This window comes from Dama dama, chromosome 9, assembly GCF_033118175.1.
Source record: "Dama dama isolate Ldn47 chromosome 9, ASM3311817v1, whole genome shotgun sequence".
NCBI classification, from domain to species: Eukaryota; Metazoa; Chordata; class Mammalia; order Artiodactyla; family Cervidae; genus Dama; species Dama dama.
The window spans coordinates 15,743,306-15,769,086 of NC_083689.1; the positions used below are offsets into that span (position 1 = coordinate 15,743,306).

Here is a 25,781-nt window from a genome sequence, read left to right on the forward strand (position 1 = left end):
TTTGTGTGATAAAGAGATGCAGGGTGAGGGTGGTGGGAACTCAGCTCAAGTCCCTCTTCCCTCCCCGATTCCTGAGATGTAGAAGTCACTATTCCCCTAAACCATCACTGGGTTTCTTTGCCTCAGGGAAGCCCAGGAGGATCTCTAGGCTCCTTTCCCCAAAGCCCTCACCCCTGCCACGCTGGCCTCTCTCATCTTCTTCAGACACACCAGATATGCTCCTACCTCAGGATCTTTGCACTGGCTCTTCCCTCTGCCCGGATCCTCCTTCCCTCCCCGCTGGCAACCTCCTGGCTCCTCTCTTACCTCCTCCAGGCTTTACCAGAAGGCCACCTTCTCAGCACCCTCGCGATTTAAAATATATATATTTATTTGGCTGTGAGGTCTTAGTTGCGTCCCATGTGGGATCTTCCATTGCGATGCTTGGGTCAGTAGCTGTGACACACGGGATCAGTTGCTCCGAGGCATGTGGGATCTTCCCGGACAAGGGATTGAACCTGCATTTCCTGGGGTTCAATTCTTAACCACTGGACTGCCAGGGAAGTCCCCACCCAATTTTTAAATTGCCCACCAAGTCCCCTGCTTTATTTCTCCCTTTGGCACACTCTAGTTATATGTCTCCCCACTTTACTGTGGCCTCCACAGTGGCAGGCGGTTTTATTGGTTTTGTCCACCAATGTGAACTGGAACCTTCTAGAACATGCATAGTAGGTGGTTTATAACCATGTGTTGGATGAGTGAGTACTACAGCTTCATTCATTTTTACTGCTGAGTAGTAGTCTGTCCTATGGAAGTATCACAGTCTGCTTATCCTGTTGATGGACATTGGGTTTATTCTTGATTTATCCCTTATGAATAGAGTCTTTGTGAAATTCTCTAACCTTCCCCCAATTCTTCACATGGAGAATGCTTATAAATCTCCCATTAAATGTTACATCCTTGGAGACCTTTTCCTGGCCCAATCACCACCACCTTCAAGTCTAAATTAGGTCTCTCCTCAGCATTCCTCAGAGTGCTTATCAGAGATGGGGAAGCAAGGGAAAAAGTGACAGATTTTATTTTCTTGAGCTCCAGAATCACTGGGGATAGTGACTGCAGCTATGAAATTAAAAAGACACTTGCTCCTTGGAAGAGAAGCTGTGACAGACCTAGGCAGTGTATTAAAAAGCAGAGAAATCCCTTTGCCGACAAAGATCCATATAGTCGAAGCTATAGTTTTCTGGTGGTCATGTATGGATGTGAGAGTTGGACCATAAAGAAGGCTGAGCATCAAAGAATTGATGCTTTTGAACTGTGATGCTGGAGAAGACTCTTGAGAGTCCCTTGGACTGCCAGGAGATAAAGCCAGTCAATTCTAAAGGAAATCAGTCCTGAATATTCATTGGAAGGACTGATGCTGAAGCTGAAGCTCCAGTACTTTGGTCACCTGATGTGAAGAGCTGACTCATTAGAAAAGACCCTGATGCTGGGAAAGGTTGAAGGCAAAAGGAGAAGAGGGTGGCAGAGGATGAGATGGTTGGATGATATCATTGACTCAATGGACATAAGTTTGAGCAAACCCTGGGAGACGGTGAAGGACAGGGAAGCCTGGTGTGCTGCAGTCCATATAGAGTCACAAAGAGTCAGACGTGACTTAGCAACTGAGCGAAAAAAAAAAAAGGTGGGAGCCATGGAGGGTTCTGAGCAGAGGAGAGATGTGGTCTGACTCAGAGGTGCACAAGCTCCTCTGAACACTGTTGGGGACGGGGAATCAAATTGTGGCAGGTGGAACTAGAGATTCAGTAGGAAGTGGCAGTACTGGTTCGGGCAGGTAGGGGGCGCGACTGGCTGTGGAAATAATGAGTGGTTGGATTCTGGCAACAAGTTTTAAATTTTTATTGTGGTAAAATGCATATAGCATGGGTTCCCAGGTGGCTCAGTGGGCAAAGAATCCACTTGCAATGCAGGAGACTCAGGAAACACAGGTTCAATCCCTGGAGGAGGACATGGCAGCCCACTCCAGTATTCTGGCCGGGAGAATCCCATGGACCGAGGAGCCTGACAGGCCACAGTCCAGTGGGTCGCAGAGAGTCGGACACAAATGACGAGGCTGAGCATGCACACACACATAACATAATATTTACTATTTTGAGGTGTACAATGTGGTGGCCTTCAGTACATTCACGATGTTGTACAACCATCACCCCAGTAGGAAACCTTATACCTGTTACTGTGAGTGCTCAGTCTAGCTAAGTTGTGTCCAACTCTTTGAGACCCCATAGACTATCGCCCACCAGTCTCCTCTGTCCCTGGGATTTCCCAGGCAAGAATACTAGAGTGGGTTGCCATTTCCTTCTCCACTACTTGGTGCTAGTCACTTCCTATTCTCCTTCCCCCACCTCCCCAGTTCCTGACCACCAGTTCCAGATATAATTTGAAGATTGACCAGTAGGATTTCTGGATAGATGGTTGGTGAGAGCTCAATGAAGTAAGGTGTAGAAAACACATAGGTAGCACATACTAGGTGCTCACAACTGAAATGGCAGTGATGGTGAATGCTTTCCTACAGTCTTGCTCTAATGCTAAACTGGCCCTCCCTATCGAATTAGAATTCTTGCTTGCTGGCTGAGTGCACAGTCGAGCCAGGATCTCTCGCACTTCCAGTCTGGCTTGGGTAGGAGTGGGGGAAGAGTACGGAGAAAAGCCAAGCCAGCACCGTTCGTTCTGGAACACCATCCAACTCCGGCCCTGATTTCCCAGAACCATGCAGGAAAATGTCCAGGGAAGGGACAGCGCCACTGATGGGAGTTCTGGCAAGCGTGGCCTTGGCTTCCTGAGGCTGCTGTTATACCAACGAGTGGTTGTTGGCTCTCCAGCCAAGATGGTGGCTTTCGTGCGTGCAAGAGCAAGAAGCAAACTCGTCCTCATCACGGTGGTGCCCCCACGTCCTCACATGGTTTCACACAGATCCCTCCTCCATTCTCTGTTGCTGTTGACATCTCTGAAAGATGTGTGAGGCTCTTCGTTGTTGTTGTTTAGTTGCAAAGTCATGTCTGACTCTTTTGCAACCCCATGGACTGTAGCCTGCTAGGCTCCTCTGTTCATGGGATCTCCCAGGCAAGAATACTGGAGTGAGTGGCCATTTCCTTCTCCAGGGAACCTTCCTGAACCAAGGATTGAACCCAAGTCCCCTGCACTGCAGGTGGGTTCTTTACTGCTGCGGCACCATGGAGGTCGTGAGACTTTTCATCCCTTTCCTTATGTTGGTGATGTGTTTTGGTTTCTAAACATGAGACCTCTTTGCTTGGGCTCTGTTCTTAGCTTTCTGCCTCCTACCATCTCTCCCTCTCTCAGTGCATTATCCTCCCTTGTCCCTTCTCCCCCTACCTCCATTGATATCTCTCCTCCCTGTTATCTAGATTTTATTGTCAGTTCTTGTCATGTGCAGGATGGTAGAGCTTAAAGAACAGGGCCCAAATAGTCCTGAATTCTGATCCCACTTCTGCCACCTTTGAAGTTGTTTTGATTTTGAGCAGTTCATTTAATCTTCCTAAGTGGACTTTATTCACCTTACTTAGCTAAGATTTTCTGGTTCTTCTCTGGTTACCCAATGGAATGTCTTTTCCCCTACCTCCTTCAAGACAGGCATGGCCATGTAACTTGCTTTAACCCATAGAATATGAGAGGAAATAACGTGTGTCTCTTACGGGTAGAAGCTTTAAGAGGCAGTATATGATTCACTGCGTTTCCTTTTTCCTGCCTCCACCATCAGACACACACAGAGAGGGAGCCTTCCTCAGACTAGATGCTGGAGAGAGAATGGTGTAGAACAGAGTCCTCAGCCCAGCTGCAGTGGACACGTAGCTTGAGCAAGAAAATAGACCTGTGATATTTTCAGTCACTGAGATTTGGAGTTTTTGTCACTGTAGGATGATGTAGAAAATTCAGAATGTATATTCATCATCTGTTCACTGGGGCTAATGTCTAAGCACAATATTCTCGTGAGGGGTATGTAGACTCACATTTAAATTTCCAGCTAACAAAGATTATTTCCTTTGTGCTTTCTTCCTGTGGGGAGGGCTCCACTTCCTGGCTCTGTTTTTCAGTCTTTTAAAAAATATTCATTTATTGTTTGGCTCTGTCCGGTCTTAATTGCGGCACGAGGGTGCGCAGACTCTAGCTGTGGCGTGCAGGCTCAGTCGTTGTGGCATGGGCTTAGTTGCTCTGCAGCATGTGAGGTCTTAGTTCCCCGACCAGGGATCGAACCCATGTCCCCTGCATTGCAAGGCAGATGTTTTAACCACTGGATCACCAGGGAAGTCCCTATTTTTCAATCTGGAAAAAAACATTGAGGAAGAGTTGACTTCTCCTCTGGGGGAGATGAATGGTTTCTAACCCCCTGGGCATTGATGCAGTCACCCTCAACCTCCTTTTTCTTATGACTTCTTTCTCTCTCCTTCCCTAACCACATTTTAACTGTGGAGGGGTGAAGGAATCTCTGTTTTAACTCATTCAGTTTTTAACTCTTACCATCTTCAGCTTCCTTTTCCCCACCTCCCCTTGCCTGCTCTACTCCCGTTCACCCCACCAGGGAGTTTATCCTCAGGTTCTAGAACCCGCAGTGTTCCTCCACTATCTTTGATTTCTTGCTTGCTTAGCACCCCCTGGGAATCAGCTGTAGTAGCAAATTAACAAATAGCACTGAGGTACCTCAAGTTTGAAGACATTTGCTTTTGCTCACCTAAGCAGGATGCTGGAGCAACTGTAAATCCCCTGTCCACCACTGTAAATCCTTCTTCATCATTGTGAGAGAATCCGTCAGGATCACTGAAGACCCAAGCAGAAGATCTTGGCCAAGGCTTCTTGCTGTTTCGGCTGCACTGGGTGTTGTCATATTGATGAAGCTCCTGGGACCGCTGCCAGCAGCCTCTAGGATTAAATCAATAGAGTTTGCAAAAGTAAAAGCTTCTTTTGGAGGCAGGGAATATATTGGTTTATTTTTTAATGATAAAGCCTCAAGGAGAATCTTCACGGATGGCAGGGCCAGCAGAGAAAAAGGCCGGGAAGACCCAAATATTTGAAGAAGTGCATAGGGGAGCAAATGAAGGAGGTTTCACCTGGGACTTGGGGCTTTCCAGAAAACCTGTTTAACCCGGGTTGCCAGTGCAACAGCTGGGAGAGTTGGAAGAGAAGGTGAAAGATGCAGAAGGACTGCTGCTGAGATGTAGAGAGAAATGAAATAGCTGAGGATTCATTTACTCATTTGACCAACATTTATTGGGGTCTTGCTATGTGCCCAGCACTGGGATGGGTGCTGAGGATGTAATGGTGCGTGAATTCTGTGGCAAGTGTTCTTAGAAGAGATGAGGAGGAGAGAAGATCCAGGAGAAGGTCATGTGAAGACGGAGGCTGAGATTGGAGTGATGCTCCTGAAAGCCAAGAAACACCTAAGGGCACCAGAAGCTGGGAGAAACAAAAAAGGATCCTCCCCCAGAACCTTTGGAGGGAACTTCTTCTCGCTGATGCTTGAATTGTGGATTCCTAGCCTGGATAACTGCTAGGGAATAAATTTCTTTTACGGGTTTTTATGGGTGGGTTTGAAGCCACTCAATTGGTGGTCATTTATTATGGGAGTCATAGAAAATGAATATAGATGTACCTATGAAGTTTGAGATGTCTCTGGGAAGGTATAACAGGACACAGTCATTGCCAGAACCTCACTATGGATCAGGGAGGAAATGGGGTATGAAGAAATACCCCAACTCCCCATCTTTTCCTCCAATCTCTTGCTTCCCATTGGCCAAACCCACCCAGAAGGCAGGAGATGAGGAAGGCTGGATAATGCCATTTACCAGAGGAAGTCCTGCTTTTCCCAGGACACAGAGCAAGCAATGAGTAGATAGGTGGGAGGAAAGGGCAGAAGGAGACGACAAAACATATCAAAATGCTTGAGACCCCCTAGAAAGTAGATCTAGGTAAAAAATGGAAAGTAACCTAGAACTGAGCCCCAAGGAGAACCAACATTTAGAGATTTAGTAGAAAAGGGGGAATGAGAAGGGGGAAACAGAGAAATAGCGACAAGAAAGTTAATAGAAGACATAAAAGGAGGGCATGACTAAGTCACCTGAGCAGAGAAAAGTGGCCCTGGGATTTGGCAATCTAGAGGAATTTGGCGATCCTCACTAGAAGAGTTTTAAGAGGGACTTAGTTGTGGCACGTGGGATCATCAATCTTTCCGTGCAGTGTGCAGGATCTTCAGCTGGCCTTTGAACTCTTCGTTTCAGCATGTGGGATCTAGTTCTTTGACCAGGGGTCAAACCCAGGCCCCCTGCACTGGGAGCTCAGAGACTTAGCCACTGGATCACCAGGCAAGTCCCCAGGATGCTATAAATCTTGAATGGTCATACAAGGTTTAGAATCAGAAAAGAATCAGAAAAGGTTGGGTTCATCCAGAGGTGTACTTTTTCTGGGAGTGATATATAAACATCCTACATAAGATTGACAAGGAAGATGCTGAAGGTAGGAGAGAGTGCTGGAAGATGGTGGAGTCAGCAGGGTGCAGGACTTCATAGGCTGGATGTTGGTGTGCATTGAGAGAGTTGGTTAGCTGGGAGGAGGAGAGTAGTGGTTAAAGAGAAAGGTGATGGGAGGGGCGTTTTGTTGCTTCTGGGTGTGCATGGCTCAAGTGGCTTGGAGTTGACATTGGTTATTGATGAGGAGATAAGGCTATCCTCCAGTGATCAGGGGTGGAAGGGATCAGCTTGGACAATGGTCTCTCCATGTGGAAAATGAAGATCATAGTTATAGGCTCTCCCAGAGTCTTGGGACTTTGCTGATGGCTCATCAGTGAAAAATCCACCTGCCAATGCAGGAGACACAGGTTTGATACCTGGGTCAGGAAGATCCCAGCTTTTGTTTTCCTGTGGACCCCAGCGTCCTGGCTGTGGAGGCTTTGACCTTGGGCTTCCTGCTGAGCCCAGTGGCCCTGGGAGGGACCTCTGTGGCCTTCTCTGGTTTGGGAGAGGGGATTTCTTGGCCTTGCTGCCCTTCTCAGGGCCTTCTCATCGGCTGCAAGGAGCCTTCTTCACCTCAGCTGGCTTCTTGCATACCTTTCTCACCTCACCTGGGTTGGGAGGGTCCTTCTTTGACTCTCTTGCAGCTCTTCTTAGGGTCATCATTGCAGATGTCTCCCTGGTGTGGATTTTCCTTTTCCTTGGGGGAACTAATTTGAAGCTGCCACTGGCCCTCTGTGCTTGGAGTTAATTGTTCTCAGGATATTTCCAGGTTTGGATGTAAGCCAAAGGGTAGATGGAATGTATAGAGACGATGCCAAGGAAATGGAGGATCTCGCTGACCACTGCACAGGGCTGACAGTACAACGAGATAGGAGAACAGTTTCCCCTCGGTAGACTGAACATACTGGGGAACGCGGTTGTAAACTGGACCAGGAGGCAGAGTTCTCACATCACTCAGGTGTCTCCAGGGAACTTTGCTGTCCTGACAAAAGAGAGAGAGAGAAACAGAGAAGTCCTCAGTCCTTCTTTGGAGCCTCAGATTCCAAGAGGCTCCAAAGTTATTATTATTTAAAAATAACCCAACACCTCCTGCTCCAGACTTGCCTTGATATTTTTTTCCTTTTTCTTCTTCATCAAGGGAAGTTCATTTTGTTGTGTTGTTTTCCATGAGTCGTGTTAATTCTTCCACATCTGAACTTTTTGTTATAGAGCAACTTTTACATTTATGTCAGGGATTTAATTTCAGAATGAATGCACACACATTCACCTCACTTTCTAAAAACAGTGTAAAATAGAACTCTGTGACTCTCCAGGGTTGATTTGGCAGTGTCTGTGACAAGCGTGCACTCCCTCCTCTAACCCAGCAATTCCATATCTTGGAATTTAGCTGGCAGAAAAAAAAAATCCTGACAAATGCACAAGGTTGTATGGTCAGATTATTCATCACAGCTTTGCTTGTAATAGTGACAAACTGGAATCATTTAGGGGAATATTAAATAAGTGATGATGCATCCCTTCATGGTAATACTGTGCAGCCTTTTATAAGAGGGACATTCAGTGTAGAAAATGCATCCAGTGTGGTGAGAGGCACGGCAAATCATGGGACATGATGTGTCACAATCCCGGTTGTGTAAAAAGAAGATGCAATTTGATATGCTTGTCTTCATGCATTTAAGGTATTTGCTGAGCACCTACTATGTGTTAGTATTGTCCTACTTGCTGAACATGCAATCAAGAACAAGTTAGACAAATCCTTAGGGCTCCCCCCCCCACTTCCCTTTAGTTAGGGCTGACATTCCAGTGAGGGAGACCTCCATAAGTAAGATAAAAAAAATAAGATGTAATTTGTTTGATGTGAAATGTTGCAGCAAACTAACAAGTGAAAAACAAACAGAGCAAGAGGTAGACAAAGGTTGACAGTGTTGAGATTTTAGACCTGGAAGCCAGGGAAGGCCTTGCTGGGAAGAGTTGTCTTTTTTTACCTGAACTCTAGTTGGTTCACAATAAGTTTTAAAGTAACTTATTTATTTTAATGGGAAAATAATTACTTTCCAATATTGTGATGGTTTTTGCCATAGCTCGACATGAATCGGCCACTGTTTAGTTTCGGGCATACAGAAAAGTGATTCAGACATACACACACACGTGTGCACACACACACACACACACACACTCTCTCTCTCTCTCTTTTTCAGATTCTTTTTCATTATAATTACTATAAAACATCGAATGTAGTTCCCCATGCTATACAGTAAATTCTTGTTGTCTATCTATTTTATATATTGTGGTGTCTATTTGTTAATCCCATACTCCTAATTTATTCATTCCCCCACCCCCTTTCACCTTTGGTACCCTTACATTTGTTTTCTGTATCTGTGAGTCTGTTTCTGTTTTGTAAATAAGTTCATTTGTATCATTTTCTTTTTTTTAGACTCCACATATGAACCATACCATGTATTTGTCTCTCTCTGTCTAACTTGCCTCAGTTAGTATGATAATCTCTATGTCCATCTGTGTTGCTGCAAATGGCATTACTTCATTTTTTATGGCCGAGTAATATTCCACTGTATATATGCACCACATCTTCCTTATCCATTCCTCTGCTGATAGACATTTAGGTTGCTTCCATGTCTTGGCTATTTTCAATAGTGCTGCTGTGAATACTGGGGTGCATATATCTTTTCAAATTCGAGTTTTCATCTTTTCCAGATATGTGCCCAGGAGCGGGATTGCTGGATCATATGGTCGCTGTATTTTTAGTTTTTTAAGGAACCTGCATACTGTTTTCCCATAGTGGCGGCACCAATTTACATTCCCACCAACAGTGTAGGAGGTGTTTCAGTACAGCCTAAAGGAGGTGAGAGAGAGCAGCCAGAGTGAGGAATGTGTGTAGGGGAAAATCTGAACGAGAAGCCAAACTGCGAGCACTGATCACGTCTGGGAAGTGGAGTGGTGTAAGGACTTTTCGCTTTTCAAGTGATATATTATAAATTTTAAGAACTAAAACTACAATAAACACATATTCCTATTATAATTAAAACCCTTTGTTTTCTAAAAGGGATCTTGCAGGCTGTCTGAGGAAAAAGTTAGCTGCAAAAGTCAGTGAGTAAAAAGCATATGAGGGGAACCCTGAGAGTCAAGGGGTCGGGGAAAGGAGAAGGATAAAGAACAGGGTTTTTTTTTTAAATTAAGAGTCACATATCATAACTACCCATTTTTAAGTGAACAATTCAGCAAACCAACTATATTTCACAACCTATATGTCCATCAGCAGATGAATGGATAAAGAAAATTTGGTGCATTTATACGATGGAATATTACTCAGCCATAAGTAGGAGGGAAATTGCATCATTTGTAGAGATGTGGATGGACCTAGAGAGTATCATACAGAGTGAAGTAATCAGAAAGAGAAAACTGAACATAGTATATTAGCACATATATGTGGAATCTAGAAAAATGGTATTGATGATCTTATTTGCAAAGCAGAAATAGAGACACAGATGTAGAGAACAAATATATGGGAAAAAAAAAAAAAAGAACAAATATATGTATACCAAGGGGGAAAGCAGGGAGGGAATTGAGAAGGGGAGGAGTTGAGAGGTTGGGACTGACACATATACACTATTGATACTATGTATAAAATAGATAACTAATGGGAACATGACCGTATATAGCACGCGGAGCTCTGCTTAATGCACTGTGGTGATCTTAATGGAAAGGAAGTCCAATAAGGAGGGGATGTATATACAGGGCAGATTCATCTTGCTGTCAGTAGAAACTAACAACATTGTAAAGCAACTATACTCCAATAAAAATTAATTAAAAAACATAAAAAGTAAAGTGACAGTTCAGTGGCATTTAGTACTTCTCCAACACCGCCTTGATCTAGTTCTCAAATATCTTCATCACCCCAAAAGGAAACACTGTAGCCAGTATGCATCCCCCCTCTTCCTCCAGGCTCCTGGCAAAACACCAGTCTGTATTCTATCTCTATGGAGTCACCTATTCTAGATAAACAAAAGATTGAAACAACCCCAAAGTGGGTAAATGGATAAACAAATTGTTTATATATGTATTTATATATATATGTGTATGTGGAAACAAATTGTATATCCAATAAACAACTGTGATATATCCATACAATGGAATATTTTTCAGCCATAAGAATAAGCAAATTATGGATACATGCCACAGTGTGGATGAACCCAAGAACATTATGCTATGTGAAAGAAGCCAGACACGAAAGGTTGTATGTTATAGGATCCCATTTGTATGAAACATCTGATGGATGTTTTTGCAACATTTATAGCCTGATATTCAGGGAGTGGACTCACTGTGTTTTGTTCCTGGAAGCACTTCAGATTTGATAGACAACCTGATCGGCCGTGATGAGAGTAGGCGTTTATACTCTTCAGTGAAGGGAGGGGAATGAGACTACAAGAGTGAAAAAGAAATTGAAAAAGTTAATAATACTAGTAGCAGCATTTGAAATAAACACAATAAACATTGATTGCATGACTACAATGAGATGAACCCCGTATTATGCTTTCATAAGCATAGAAAGTTTTCTAATCATCACAAGAGCTAGAGTAAACAAGAACAAAAGACTCGGATTTACTGAATACATATTGGGTTGGCCAAAAATTCATTCAGGTTTTCTGTAACGTCACACAGAAAAACCTGGGTGAACTTTTTGGCCAACCCAATACTATATACCAGGCCCTGTTCTGCATGTATTGTTGTGTGTATCCACTCATTACATTCTCAATCAGCCCTAGGAGGTAGGTGCTACATTTCATATTATATGTATGTATATATATATATGTGTGTGTGGAAGCTGAGGCTTGAAGAAGGAAACTCCTTTGCCCCAGGCCAAAACCATGTCTGACCCTGAAATCCTCTCAACTGCCCTGCTGTATAATTTCTCATGCAGGTATATCCAGTTTTCTGAGCAGAAGCATAATTTAACTGCCTGGGGTAGACTTCTCTTTTCAGAACCAAAGAATTGGAAATCATTGTGTACATTAAAAAATAAATAGCACATAAATCTATTTAAATTTTTATTTGTTTATTATCTGGCTGTTCTGGGTCTTCGTTGCTGCACACAGACTTTCTCTAGTTGCAACAAGTGGGGGCTACTGTCTAGTTGCTGTGTGCAGGCTTCTCATTGTGATGGCTTCTCTTATTGTGGAGCTCTAGCTCTAGGCGCTCAGGCTCCGAACTTGCCAGGCACAGGCTCAGTAGTTGTGGCACCCTAGCTTAGTTGCAGCATGCAAGGTCTTCCTGGACCAGGGATCGAACCTGTGTCCCCTGCATTGACCCAAGGATTCTTAACCACTGGACCACCAGGGAAACCCCAAAACTTTTAGTGTTGGGATTTTAATTTTCTCTTAGATTTTCCTGCTGACAAAAAGAATCTTTTGTGTGTGTGTGCCTGTACTGTGTATGTTAAAAGTAGGTCTTTGCAGTTGTCTCCGAGACTTTACTTGCCATGTAATTAAACCCCTGCCTCATGCCGCTGGCCATGGTGCTGAAAATATTCTGGACATCGCCAGAGTTGCGCTTGTTACTGCTTCATATCCATAGGTCTCAAGCTGATCCGCTGGTGGAGAGAGTTCGAGATGTCTGAGATTTCGAGAAAGACCCTTTGGATTGTTGGAAGTTGATATTGATTGATATGACTCATTCTGGCTGGTCTTATGAAGAAGTGGACTAGTATGCAATGGTTGACAATTACTATATAAAATTGTGGCAGTGGTTGGAACTCAGGTGAAGACTGACCCAGTTGGCCTCATCATGGTTAAGATTCCAGGTGTACCCCAACTCCAGTTTTTAAGTAAAGGCCAAAACATCCACCTTCTAGCAAGTAAATGTAAGCTGTTGAGTGGTCTGTGGGGACCCCCACCAGCATGGCTTTGAAGTGAACCCTAACATATATATATATATATGACCTTGAGCAATTTGTTTAGCCTCTCTGAGCCATAATTTTCTTATCTGGAAAGTGGGGCTTGCAACAGAACGTACCTTGTAGAATTTTTGCAAGGAATTAACTGAAACAATGAGTGTATAGTGCTTAACTTGGTGTCTGCCCAACAAAGTGCTCAGTAAATTGCAGCTGTAATTATGATTGTTGTATCTGTTAATGGCCTCATAATAGTTGATCATATTTCTGAATTAAACCATGGCATCTGTTTAGTGGAGCAAGAAATATGTCCTATACCCAAGGCCTTGGTACCCCCTACTCTCTTCCTAGTAATGGTGAAAAGCATGGAACTAACATGAAAATAAGACTTGCTTGGCTTCTCCCCACAGTCTCAACTGTCTGATTGACTCATTGAAGTATCTGTTTCCTCAGAACTCACTCATCAGGCAGACCCCATAGTAGAGACGAGACTTTGATGGGTTAACAGATCTGATTTGATTTTTCACACCAACTGCGGAAGGCTGGAAATGAGATGGGAATGGGACAAGGTACCATAGAGAGAAGGATGGATCATTTGGACATTCTGCAAGGTCTTGCTAAGGGGCTGGGATCATCAGCTATACCCACTTTACAAATTGATTTTCTTTGATGCTCTGGATCCCAAGAACTGCTCCTATTCACAGACACAGCCCTTGTTCCCCGTAAAGAAATCACTGGGTCATTTCCTGTATCACACACAGCCCCTCTCTGGGCCTCTGTGGGTCCTGATCTGTCTAATTGTGGGGGAAGTTTTGTGTATCTGTACTCGCCTGCAGGGCTGTTTGCTAGCCTGACTTCCATGAGCCATTTCAGGAGCCAGCTTTTCCTCCCACTGGGGGTGCGTCTCTCCTCCTCATCTCCCTCCCTCTTCTCTTGGCCTCTTTGGCTGGCTGATTAGCCTGGATCCCGCTGACACAGGTGTTTTCTCCCTGAACCAATCGGGGAGCAGGAAGATTCAGCTCAGCTCACAGAGGCATTGCTCACTGCAGCTGTGAGTTAGAACCCAGGCTTTCTAAATAGGGAGGATCAGGCACAACTCAGGGTTGGGCTGAAAAAGCCTCATCTCCCCCTGCCTGGAAACCTTTGACTTCTACCTGGGGAAAGAATCTCCTGTGCCAAGAACTCAGTACCCAGTCTTGGTGTCTGTGCACCAGCCACATCACTGCAGATTTCAAGGAGTTGATCTGTGTCCTTAATGTGCCTATGGAGACTTGGCACATGATGAAGTGAGGGGAGAGATGTGGACCGCAGGACCCACCCACCGTTCCTTTCTTCCATAGGTGTTTACTGAGCACCTACTCTGGAACAGATGCCCTCTTAGGTGCTGAGAACAAAGCATCAAACAAAACAAAGTTTTCTGCTTGTGCAGGGCTTATAGTCTATTAGGCAAAAGAAACAGAGAAACCAGGTAAAGGAGAAAAATATAGCAGATGTTTGGGGGCAAGGGCCAAGGAAAAAATTAAGTAGGGAAATGGGGCAAAAGGCCTCACCGAGGATGAGAAAAAAGACTTAGAAGAGAGGGAAGGAATCTTGTGGGTCTCTGGGGAAAGAGCATTCTAGGAAAGAGAATAGCAGGTGCAAAGGCCCTGGCAGTAAAAGGTGCCTAGTGTGTTTGAGAAAGATGGAGGAGGCCAGTATGGCTGTAGGTAAGTGACCCAGGGAGGGAATAGAGGAGATGGGGAGAATGGAGGAGATGGGGGCAGGGAGGTGATGGGGGCAGGTCATGCAGGACTGCTGGGAGGACTTTCTTCTGAGTGAGGTGGTGCCATGGGAGGGCTGTGACTATTTCCACGTGCACTAAACCAGAATTTTCTGTGCTGGTTCTTCGTCTCATTCCAACATCACTCTTGTTCCATGAAGATCTTGGGTTGGTGTGGAGGCAGAAGACTGATCCAGGCCTCCTGAATTCTCCTCCTGTGGGGTCAGAACATGGAGGAGAAGGTTTGGACCAGAAAAGCGAGCCCCCACTTCTTTCTGGATGACTCAAAGCCACAGTAACCTGGGCTCCTCCTCCCCCCTGAAATAGATCTAGGGCAGCACTTTCCAAACTTCAGTAAGCACACAGATCCCCTGGAGATCTTGCTAAAATGTGTGTTCTGACTCAGCAGGTCGGCATGGGGCCTGACGCTCTGCTTTTCTACTGGGTGTTGGCCTCCACTGCTTGGTTCATGGACCACATGTTAAGTAGCAAGGTTGTGGACCACACCTTAAGTAACAAGGGTGTAAGGTCAGTGCTGCAGATTCCCATTTGGGGTGTGTCTTCGGGCACTGGCAGGGTGCATGGAGAGAGGGAGGTGACCCTTGATAGCCAGTCTGTCTATGCATGCGTGCCTGCTAAGTGGCTTCAGTCATGTCTGACTTTGCTACCCCATGGGCTGTAGCCCACCAGGCTTCTCTGTTTATGGCGTTCTCCCCAGGCAAGAATACTGGAATGAGTTGCCATGCCCTTCTCCAGGGGGTCTTCTCAACCTAGGGATCGAACCCATGTCTCCTGCATTGCAGACAGATTCTTTACTCTTCAGCCACCAGGGAAGCCAGTGTACCCATATCTGACAAAGAAATAAAGTGGGCATGGGCAGCCTCTTTCTGTTGGTTTGCATGCTGACTAAGACTTCATTGTCATATTGGAGCACTCTGGGTCTGAAGCCCAGGTGACCGAGGGCAATTGAAAGCCTGATAACACAGCACATGAAAGTGCAGCTTGCTGCTGGTCTTGTGGGACTCTTCCTGGAACCTCAGCTCGAATCAGATACAAAGGAAGTCACATCCCAGCCATTTAGGGGCAGAAGGCCAGGGGGCCCCAAGAGTGAGGCAGCAGCTTGGTGCAGAAGCAAACAGGGAGCTAGTTGGCAGAGAAGGAAAGCGAAATCATCAGATTCAAATCATGGCTTCAGAAGCCTCGGCGAGGGGAGGCCGGGGAAGGGCTTGGCATTGCTTCTTTGTGTACAAATATTGTCTCTTATTTTCTGGGCTGCAGGGTGAGGCAGAATGGAGTATTTGTGCAACACAGCCCAGCTTTGTTCTCTGTGCTTCTAATGACCGTCAGCTCGGAGGCAGGAAGCCAATCAGAGATGATCGTCAGCAGGAATGGCTTTTGTTGACTCCCCAAATTGCCCTGAGTCTTGGATTTGCTTTTCAAAGTGTGCGTGGAGCGTGGCTTGACTGCTTTCAGCTGGAGGCAAAGGCTGAAGCTGGTGACAAAGAAGACCTGCTTTTCCTTTCTTAGACTCTTCCTCCCAGGTTGTCTATTTCAGACTTCATTTTCACACCTGGAAAGTGGGTATATATTCCAACTCCTCCTCCTCCAGCCTGTAAGATCCCTTGGTTTTTATGATGCTTCCATGATGCTAAATGTAACTCTAGGGCCAAACAGGATACTAGTTAAGTTTCCAAGAGAGAAAACTGGGAGGAGGGCAGTAGTTCATCAACGTGGCCAAGTTCAAGATATGCTGTTTGATCCTTCTGCAGATCAGTGGATTTCAGTATTCCCAGGGGACACTGGGCAATATCTCGAGATGAATTTTGGTTGTCATAAGTTTTGATTCTCATAACTGGAGAGGAGGATGCCATTGGCACCTAGTGGGTAGAGGCCAGGGATGCTGATCAACACCCTACAATATGCAGGACAGCTCCCCTGAAACCCCACCCACAGAGAATTGTTATTGTTGTTGTTCAGTTGCTAAGTCATGCCTGACTCCTTGTGACCCCATAGATTGCCTCATGCCAAGCTTCCCTGTCCGACACTATCTCCCAGGGTTTGCTCAACCTCATGTCCATTGAGTTGGTGATACCATCCAACTATCTCATCCTCTGCCACCCCTTTCTCCTTTTGCCTTCAGTCTTTCCCAGCATCAAGGTCTTTTCCAGTGAGTTGGCTCTTTGCATCAGATGGCTAAAGTATTGGAGCTTCAGCGTCAGTCTTTGCAGTGAATATTCAGGATTGATTTCTTTTAGGATTGACTGATTTGATCTCCTTCCTGTCCAAGGGACTCTCAAGAGTCTTCTCCAGCACCACAATCAGCCCCTCATCATGTCACTAATGCAGAAGTTGGGAGACCCTGCTCCAGAGTAAGCAATATCCTCAGGCTTTTTCCCTCTAGCATCCATTTCTCCCCACTTAAGCCTCCTTCTCAGAAATTGCCAGTTTTGTTGTGTTAGTTTTATTTAAAGTAATTATTGATATGTATGTTCTTATTGCCATTTTGTTAATTGTTTTGAATTTGTTTTCCTAGGTCTTTTTTCTTCTCTTCCTCTTATGTTCTCTTCCAATATAAAATTTAAAAAATTAAATTAAAAAGGAAAGAAATTGCCAACTTTATTTACTAAGGCTGTTGGCCTGAGGATGCTTCTGCGGATCTGGCCGGGGAAACAGGGATATTCAGGATCACCCGCTGATCAGCAGATCAGGTCCTGATATGAAGTGATCAGGACAGACCCCCCCCCCCCGCCCCCTGCAAGGGCAGACCCTCCAGTGGGCCTGTCTGGTGGCTGGAGCAGTGTTGCAGGTTTCAGGGAGGCGCTTGTGCCCAGAGAGAGAGGGAATGTGCATCTCGAAGTGGCCATATGATCTACACCTTCCCTCCTTCAGATCTTGAAAGGGCTGATCCTTGGAGGCTTGACTACCATGTTGTTTTTTATTGAGGTGAAATTCACATGACAATACTAGCCATTCTTAATTCCTTGGTATTTAGTACATTCGGAATGGTGTTCAGCTATCACCTTTATCTAGTCCCAAAACATTAAGTAACCACTCACCATTTCCCCCTCCCCCAGCCCCCTCAGTCCTTGGCAACCACCAGTCTGCTTTCTGACTGCGGATTTGCTTGTTATGGACATTTCACATCAATGGAATTCGTACAATACGTGGTCTTTTGTATCTGGCTTCTTTGACTTAGCATGATGTTTTTGAGGCCCCTCCACACTGTCATGTGAGTTACTGCTTCATTTTTATGGCAGAATAATATTCCATTCTATGGATATATCATATATTGTTTAACTCTTCATTCCCTGATGGACGTTTGGCTCATTGTGAATATTGCTTCTGTGCCCATGTATCTGAGTACTGGTTGTCCAGTTCTTTTGGTGTATCCCCAGGAGTGGGATTACTAGATTTTATGGTCATTCTGTGTCTTAACTTTTTGAGGAGTCATCAGACTATTTTCTTCAGTGGCCACACTGTTCTACATTCTCACTAGCAACATACAGTGGTTCCAGCTTCTCACATTCTCACCAACACTTTATTTTTTAAATAAATCAACCCAGTTCTTTTTTTTTTTTTTTAAGATTTATTTATTTATAGCTGCACTGGGCCTTTATTGCTGCGTGTGGGCTTTCTCCAGTTGCAGAGACTGGGGGCTCCTCTCTTGTTGCCAAGCACGGGCTCTAGGGACACGGGCTTTACTAGTTGCAGCTCATCAGCTCAGCAGCTGTGGTGTCCAGGCTTCCTTGTCCTGCAGTGTGTGGGGATCTTCCTGGACCAGGGCTCAAACCCACGTCCCCTGCGGGTTTCAGCCCTGGCAGGCTGATTCTTTACCACTAAGCCACCAGGGAAGCCCACCAACACTTGCTGTTTTCTGTTTTTTTCATTCCTATCATCCTACTGGATGTGAAGTGGTATCTCATTGTGGTTTGATTTGCATTTTCCTAATCGTCTTTGGAGAAATGTCTTTTCAAACTCTGCCTATTATTTAATTGGGTTGTCTTCTTGTTCTCAAGTTGTAAGTGTTCTTTATCTATTCTGATACTAGACCCTTATCAGGTACGTGATTTGCAAATATTTTCTTGCATTCTGTTGGGTTTTTTTTTCACTTTCTTGACAATGTCCTTTGATGCACAAATGTTCTAAATTTTGCAAAGCCTGATTTGTCTGTTTTTACTTTTGTTGATCATGCTTTTGATATAAAACCTGATCACTGTATTTTATTTTTAATTTAATTTTTACTTTAAATTGGAATGTAGTTGATTTACAATGTTGTGTTAGTTTCAGGTGTAAGCAAAGTGAATCAGTTATATACACACACACACACACATGCATGTGCGTGCATATATATATTCATTCTTTTTCAGATTCTTTTCCCATATAGGTTATTACAGAATGTTGAATAGAGTTCTCTGTGCTATAGAGTAGGTCCCGTTGATTATCTATTTTATATATAGTAGTGTGTATATGTTAATCCCAAACTCCTAATTTATCCCTCCCCAGCCCCACTTTCCCTTTTGGTAACCACAAGTTTGTTTTCTGAGTCTGTGAGACTGTTTCTATCTTGTGAATAAGTTCATTTATATCATATTTTAGAACCCACATATAAGTGATATCATATGGCATTTGTATTTATCTGACTTACTTAATATGATAATCTCTAATTGCATCCATGCTACTTACAAATAGCATTATTTCATTCTTTTTTATGGCTGAGTAATAGTGCATTGTACATATGTACCACATCTTCTTTATCCATTCTTCTGTGGATGGACATTTAAGATGGAAATTTTGATGTCAGATCTGATCAGTGTATTTTAAACTGCAACCACCAACTTCCTCTCCTGCTTTTTCTCTCTGCAGTATTCACCATACAGTACTGTATGCCTCTCCTCCACAAGGGCAGAAATTTCTGTCAGTTTTACTCTCAGCTGTGACCCTGTGCCCAGGACCTGGCACACAATAGCTGCTAAATTGATATTTGTCCAATGAAGGTTGGAGGTGAGATGGAGGAAGAGCATCTACATTTGCCTTACAGAGTCATCTGCTGGGTTTTCATGGCAGTGAAACTCCTCTGTATGAAGCTATGTTGGTAGATCCATGTCATTATACGTTTGCTCAAACTCACAGAATGTACACCACCAAGCGTGAACCATAAAGTAAGCTAAGGACTTCGGATGATAGTGACATGTCAGTGTAGGTTCATCATGGGTGACAAATGCACCACTCTGGTGGTGGACGTTCATAACAGGGCAGGCTATGCCTGTGTGGGGGCAGAGGACAGGTGGGAAATCCCTGTATCTTCCACTCAATTGTGCTTTGAATCGAAACAAAGCTGGAAAGATTTTCCTTAACTCTGTGATACTCCCTTTGAATATATGATTTTAGCCACCATCATAGCAAACTGCATCGTCCTCGCCCTGGAGCAACACCTACCTGATGATGACAAGACTCCGATGTCTGAACGACTGGTGAGTGATGTCTCTCCACCAGGCTCTCTGCTTTGGTGGCAAACTGATGTGGTTGTGGGATCTGAGCGCAGACTGGGCTCTTAGTCTTGTCCCCAAGAACCAGATCCTGGGCCCCCTGCCTGTTGTTTAGTTGCCAAGTCCTGTCCGACTCTTTTCTGACCCCACGAACTGGAACCCGCTAGATTTCTCTGTCCATGGGATTTCCCAGGCCAGAATATTGGAGTGGGTTGCCATTTCCTTCTCCAAGGGATCGTCCCAACCTAGGGCTCAAACCCAAGTCTCCTGCATTGCAGGACGGTTCTTTACCACTGAGCCACCATGGACGCCCTGGGGAACCTAAATTTCATGAATACCAATAATCTGGGGAGAGAGAAGTCTCGCTGCCCATCCTCCACTCTTGGCCCCCAGCAGACCTCTTGTCAATCTGGAGAGGGATGGAGGGGTCACATTGTCCATGAAAAGTCACATTCAGAACAAAATTTGGGGGAATTCTCTGGCAATTGGGTGGTTAGGATTTGGTGGTTTCACTATCAGGGCCCAGGTTCAATCTCTGGATGGGGAACTAAGATCCTGCAAGCCTGGTGGCACAGCCAAAAGGATTTAAATAAATAAATAAATTTTTAAAAATAAAAACAAACCAAAATTCTTGTGAAAAATATTGGCCATACATAAATACACAGAGAACAGTACCATGAACCCCTCATGAACTCATCATCCAAAGACAACAAATATCAAGATTTTGCCTCACTTCATGTTTCCTTTCGTTTTTTATTTCCTTTGTTTGTTTTTCTTGGCCAAAGTATGTTAAGGCAAATCCCAGGCAATACATCAATTCACTGCCATATACTTAAGTCCACATTGCTCAAAATATGGGCACTTTCTGGGACTTCCCTAGTGGTCCAGTAGTTAGGGCCTGGTTCTCTCAATGCCGTGACCTGGGTTCAAACCCTGGTTGAAGAACTAAGATCCCACAAGGCACACAGAGTGGCCAAAAAAGGTGCTTTCTCACATCACCCCAGTGACACGTTGACATCCAACCACCAGTGGTTCCTGGGAATCATCAAATCCCAGCCAGTAATCAAATATCCACGATTCCTTCAGAAATAGCATCTTACAGGTTGTTTTGTTTGAACCAAGATCCATACATGGTCTAGATTTGATGTTAAGGCTTTTACTCTGAGGCAGTTATCTTCCCTCCTGCCACTGACTCTGCAGAAACCAGTCCAGTTGCCCTAAGGAAGGTCCTACATTCTGACTTTTGCCTGGTTGCTTGCTTAGGGTATCATTTAGCTGGTTTCTCTTTTCCCCAGGTTTACTATACGTGAATATCAGCTCTGGAGTCACAATCCAGTTGATGATCTAGTGGAACTCTGCAGAGCTGTCAGCTAGCACTAAGTTCTCTCGATGCCCCAAGCCATCCCCCAGCCACCTGGTTTGCCTCCTGGCATTCTGACAATCCCAAGAAGGAGACCTCGCTCCTTCCCATCACCATTTCAAAGCCAGCTTTCAAAACTCAAGTGTAGGGAGAGAGAGATGTTAGAAGTCACTCCTTCCTAATCCACATAATATTGATGATCTCAAGGCTTTTACATGTTAATAGCTATGTTTTGGGCTTCCAAAGTGGTGCAGCAGAAGAACCTGCCTGCCAGTGCAGGAGATGCGGGTTTGATCCCTGGGTGGGGAAGATCCCCTGGAGTAGGAAATGGCAACCCACACCAGTATTCTTGCCTGGGAAATCTCATGGACAGAGGAGCCTGGTGGGTTACAGTCCATGGGGTCACAAAGAGTCAGACACAACCCAGCACACGTATGCAGTTATGTATTATAATGTGTTTCCTAAGAATAGATAACTAGTCCCGAAAAACAATGATCTAAAACTTTTTTGTTTGTTTTTGCTTAAGATCAGGCTAAGTAAAAAGATTTTGTTGAAAGAATAGCAAGCAAATAGTAGTAGCGATGGTGAGCTGGCATAGGAAAGCTCACGGAAGCAGAATGAAAATGACTGAAGCTTGAGAAGCATTGTCATTAACAGATGAGGGAGGCAGCAGTGGAGGGCTCTGATGGAACAAAGCTTATAGCTTAATTCCAAGCATTCATACTACAGAGTGTCAGCTGGAAGCCAGAGTGTCAGGCTGGAACCTGGCTCATAACCTCTTTCACTCATCCAGACCCCAGCTGGCGGGGAGCTGGAACATTAGCCATTTACCAGCCAGTGCAGAAGTATTCATTCCAGTATTTTCTCAACCTGAACTGCTGTACTGGTGCGTACCAGCTTAGAATCATCACAACTGTCAGATTTGGGGGCTTGGAGGTGAGGTCAGTGCACAGGGACCAACCCCAGGGTCCTGGATGATGTATATGACAAGTAAACATTCTCAACTAACGCTTGCTTGTGGAACTTTCTACAGTGATGGAAATATCTGACATCTGCACTGTCCAATGTTTTAGCCACCGGAAATGGGACTAGTGTGACAGCAGAACTGAGTCTTTCGTTTTATTTCACTTACATTTCTTTTTTTATTATATGTTTATTATTCTTGGCTGTGCTGGGTCCTCGTTGCTCTGCGTGAGCTTTCTCTAGTGGCAGTGAATGGGGGCTACTCTTCACTGCGGTGCAGACTTTTCATTACAGAGGCTTCTCTTGTTGTAGAGCAAGGCTCTAGGTGCATAGGCATCATAGTTGTGGCATTCAGGCTTAGTTGCCCCACAGCATAGGAGATCTTCCCCAATCAAGGATCGAACCCATGTCCCCTGCATTGGCAGGCAGTTTCCCAACCACTGGACCACCAGGAAATCCCTTCATTTCAACTTAAATAGTCACACATGGCTGCCTAAGTAGTGTGTAAAGTTGGCCAAATGGAAAGGAGTCGTCTTCTCCATGCTTCTGTTTTTCTCGCAGAAGCCTTTGGACAAGGTTAATCCAGGCAGGATTCAGTGAGGTGCAGTGAGGGCTGGAAAGTCTGGAGAGGTGAGGGGAAGTGGGTAGAGATTCTGAGTGGGTGGTTCCCTGTTCATGCCGCCCTCTGCCCAGCCAAAGACACTAATCTTACCTTCTCCCCCTTCCAGGATGACACAGAACCATACTTCATTGGAATTTTTTGTTTCGAGGCTGGAATTAAAATCATCGCCCTTGGATTTGCCTTCCATAAAGGCTCTTACTTGAGGAATGGCTGGAATGTGATGGACTTCGTGGTGGTGCTAACAGGGTGAGTGGCCTGTTCTGTGTTTCTCAGAATTGTCTTGAATGATGAGAACTCTGGAAACATAAGGATCGGTGTCATCCAGGCTGGGCTCAGAAATGCTGAGCCCCCGTGTTCTTCACTGTGCTTCTGCCTTCTTACTCAACCCCCCCTCACTCCTCATCTCGGCTGTAGATCACAGCAGATGCTTTCTGTTACAATTAGAATAAGAGCTTATTAGAATTGACTGCTTCCAAAGTGCTTTGCGTGCATTCTCTCATTTAATCCTCACAACAATCCAATGAATTAGGAAACATTAATATTCCCATGTGAGCGCTGAAGAATCTGAAGCATAGAAGGAACTTGCTTGCAATCACCCAGCTAGTAGGTGATGGAGCTGGGATTTGAACCTGAGATGATGTCATTCCGGAACTCAAGTTTGTGACTATTGTGTGCACGTGGTCCTTTTGCTTTGCTTGGGGGAATACCTTGCCTTTTTTTTAAATTGGTAAATGCTTTTTGAGGACTTCAGGGTGCGAGAGATTGTGGTGGGACTATGGAGAAAACCAACTGAAGTAAGGTGCAATCAGTGCCTCTGAGGAGGTTTCAGATCTGATACAATGAACCAGAGGTAAAAGGTAAAAGGTGAAGGTGTATACACTGTCCACCCTGTATAAGGTAACTGTAGCTGCTGTAACAGCAACAACAAAATCCAAAACTAGGTAATGACTTAAACACAACAGAAGTTTTATTTCTTGCTCGTTGAAAGGTCAAAGCAGTTGTTTCTCATTGGCAGGCTTCTCTCCTCTGCACAGTGACTGAGGGACGCAGGCCCTCAATATATACTGTGGTTCCCTATTGTTGACTCACAGATTGGGTCTGCTTGTCTACAGGAAATCATGGAACAGACATGAACGTGGATGGTGATGCTTGGGGCAGGGAGGCGGTTGTAGAGTCCTGGCTGGAACCTGGCTCATAACCTCTTTCACTCATACAGACTTCTGCTCGAATTCAGGCACATGCCCACACATGGCTCAGGGAAGCTGGGAAACAGCCCACTGTGCTTAGAAGGAAATGGAAATGGATTTGGTGGATAGTCAGCCTATCTCCATTACTGACCCCAAAGCCCTTTATCCAGTCCTAGCACAGGCTTTACCATTTTGTGATGATTTCGGATTCCTTTGCTTACCTACTCCTCCCCTCCGAGCTAAGTCTATTTCTTCTCTGCCAAGAGCCCTATTCACTGGGAGACATTCCTCATAGTTCTCCTCTACAAGAGCCCAGTGTTCCTCTATGGGATTATAATCCTCTATGGGATCATTTTTTTGGTGGGGCTCCAAAAATCACTGCAGATGGTGATTGCAGTCATGAAGTTAAAAGACGCTTATTCCTTAGAAAGAAAGTTATGACCAACCTAGACAGCATATTAAAAAGCAGAGACATTACTTTGCCAACAAAGGTCTGTCTGGTCAAGGCTATGGTTTTTCCAGTGGTCATGTATGGATGTGAGAGTTGGACTGTAAAGAAAGCTGAGTGCCGAAGAATTGATGCTTTTGAACTGTGGTGTTGGAGAAGACTCTTGAGAGTCCCTTGGACTGCAAGGAGATCCAACCAGTCCATCCTAAAGGAGATCAGTCCTGGGTGTTCATTGGAAGGACTGATGCTAAAGCTGAAACTCCAATACTTTGGCCACCTCATGCGAAGAGCTGACTCATTTGAAAAGACCCTGATGCTGGGAAAGATTGAGGGCAGGAGGAGAAGGGGACGACAGAGGATGAGATGACTGGACGGCATCACCGACTCAATGCATATGAGTTTGAGTAAACTCCAGGAGTTGGTGATGGACAGGGAGGCCTGGCATGCTGCGGTTCATGGGGTCGCAAAGAGTCGGACACGACTGAGCGACTGAACTGAACTGATGGGATCATTTCTGTGTGGGAATCACAGCTCTCCTTACGGTGTCACAGTTCTCTTCTGTTGTTTAGTTGCTAAGTTGTGTCCAACTCTTTGTGACCCCATGGACTGTAGCCTGCCAGGCCGCTCTGTCCATGGGATTTCCCAGGCAAGAATACTAATTAGAGTGGGTTGCCACTTCCTTCTCCAAGTTCTCTTCTGTGGGATTCTACTTCTCCTGTAGGCCCTGTTGCTGCTCCAGGTCCTTCCTCTCTTGGCAGACGTCATGGGTCTTAGGGTCCACGCTGTGTTGGCTGGCCTCTCATAATTCAGGTTTTAAATGTACCAGTTGTTTCGAAGCAACGTTGCTTCTCACAGAAGGAGCTGTGTTGGTTGGGCTATTTTGGTAGAGGCTTTCAGATCTGAGCGGTCTGTTATGAGGTTTGCTGTGTCCACAGTCCTTTGCCTCATGACCTCGGAAGGTTCCTTGGACGTATCATGGCGTGGAGCACTTTTCTCTTTGCTTCCTAGGAAACTTGTGTGTGCAACAGTTCAGTGGTTGATTTTGTTGTTGTTTAAAAATGTATTATAAAAAAAGTATGATAGAAATAATCATTTCTAAAAAGGTATAATAGAATAATTCTAAAAGAAGTGGAGAATCATATAACAAATGCCTGTGTATGCAAATGTTCATTCAATGACTATTTATTAGGCAACTACTATATGCTCTGGAACACAGCAGTGGTCAAAACAGACAAAAATCCCTCCTCTTGTAGTGCTGGCATTCTAGTGGTGAAGAAAGACAAGATGCATGAATGAATACAATATCTAGTGTGTTAGATGTTGATGAGATATTTTTAGAGAAAAAATAAAGCAGAGAAGGGATGGGATGCATTATGGGCAGGAGGGCTAGAAGTCAGGGAAGACTAGCATTGGGGAGGTGGTATTTGAATGAAAACCTGGAGGAAGTGAGTGAATAAGCCATGAAGATGGCCGAAGGAGGAGAGTGCCAGGCAGAGAGAGCAGCAAATGCAAAGGGCCGGAGGTTGAACTGTGTCTGTTGTGTTTGATGAACAGTGGCGA

General features: G+C 44.8%; 1 protein-coding gene across 1 annotated transcript in view; it reads left to right on the forward strand.

Annotated features, from left to right (window-relative positions):
* The window catches only part of CACNA1A (calcium voltage-gated channel subunit alpha1 A), a 249,988-nt gene that overhangs the window by 27,297 nt on the left and 196,910 nt on the right, over positions 1-25,781 (forward strand). Inside the window, exons 2-3 of the mRNA XM_061150133.1 lie at positions 19,521-19,626; positions 22,693-22,832. Coding sequence (XP_061006116.1) covers positions 19,521-19,626; positions 22,693-22,832 — 246 coding nt within the window. The remainder of the gene's footprint in view (positions 1-19,520; positions 19,627-22,692; positions 22,833-25,781) is intronic.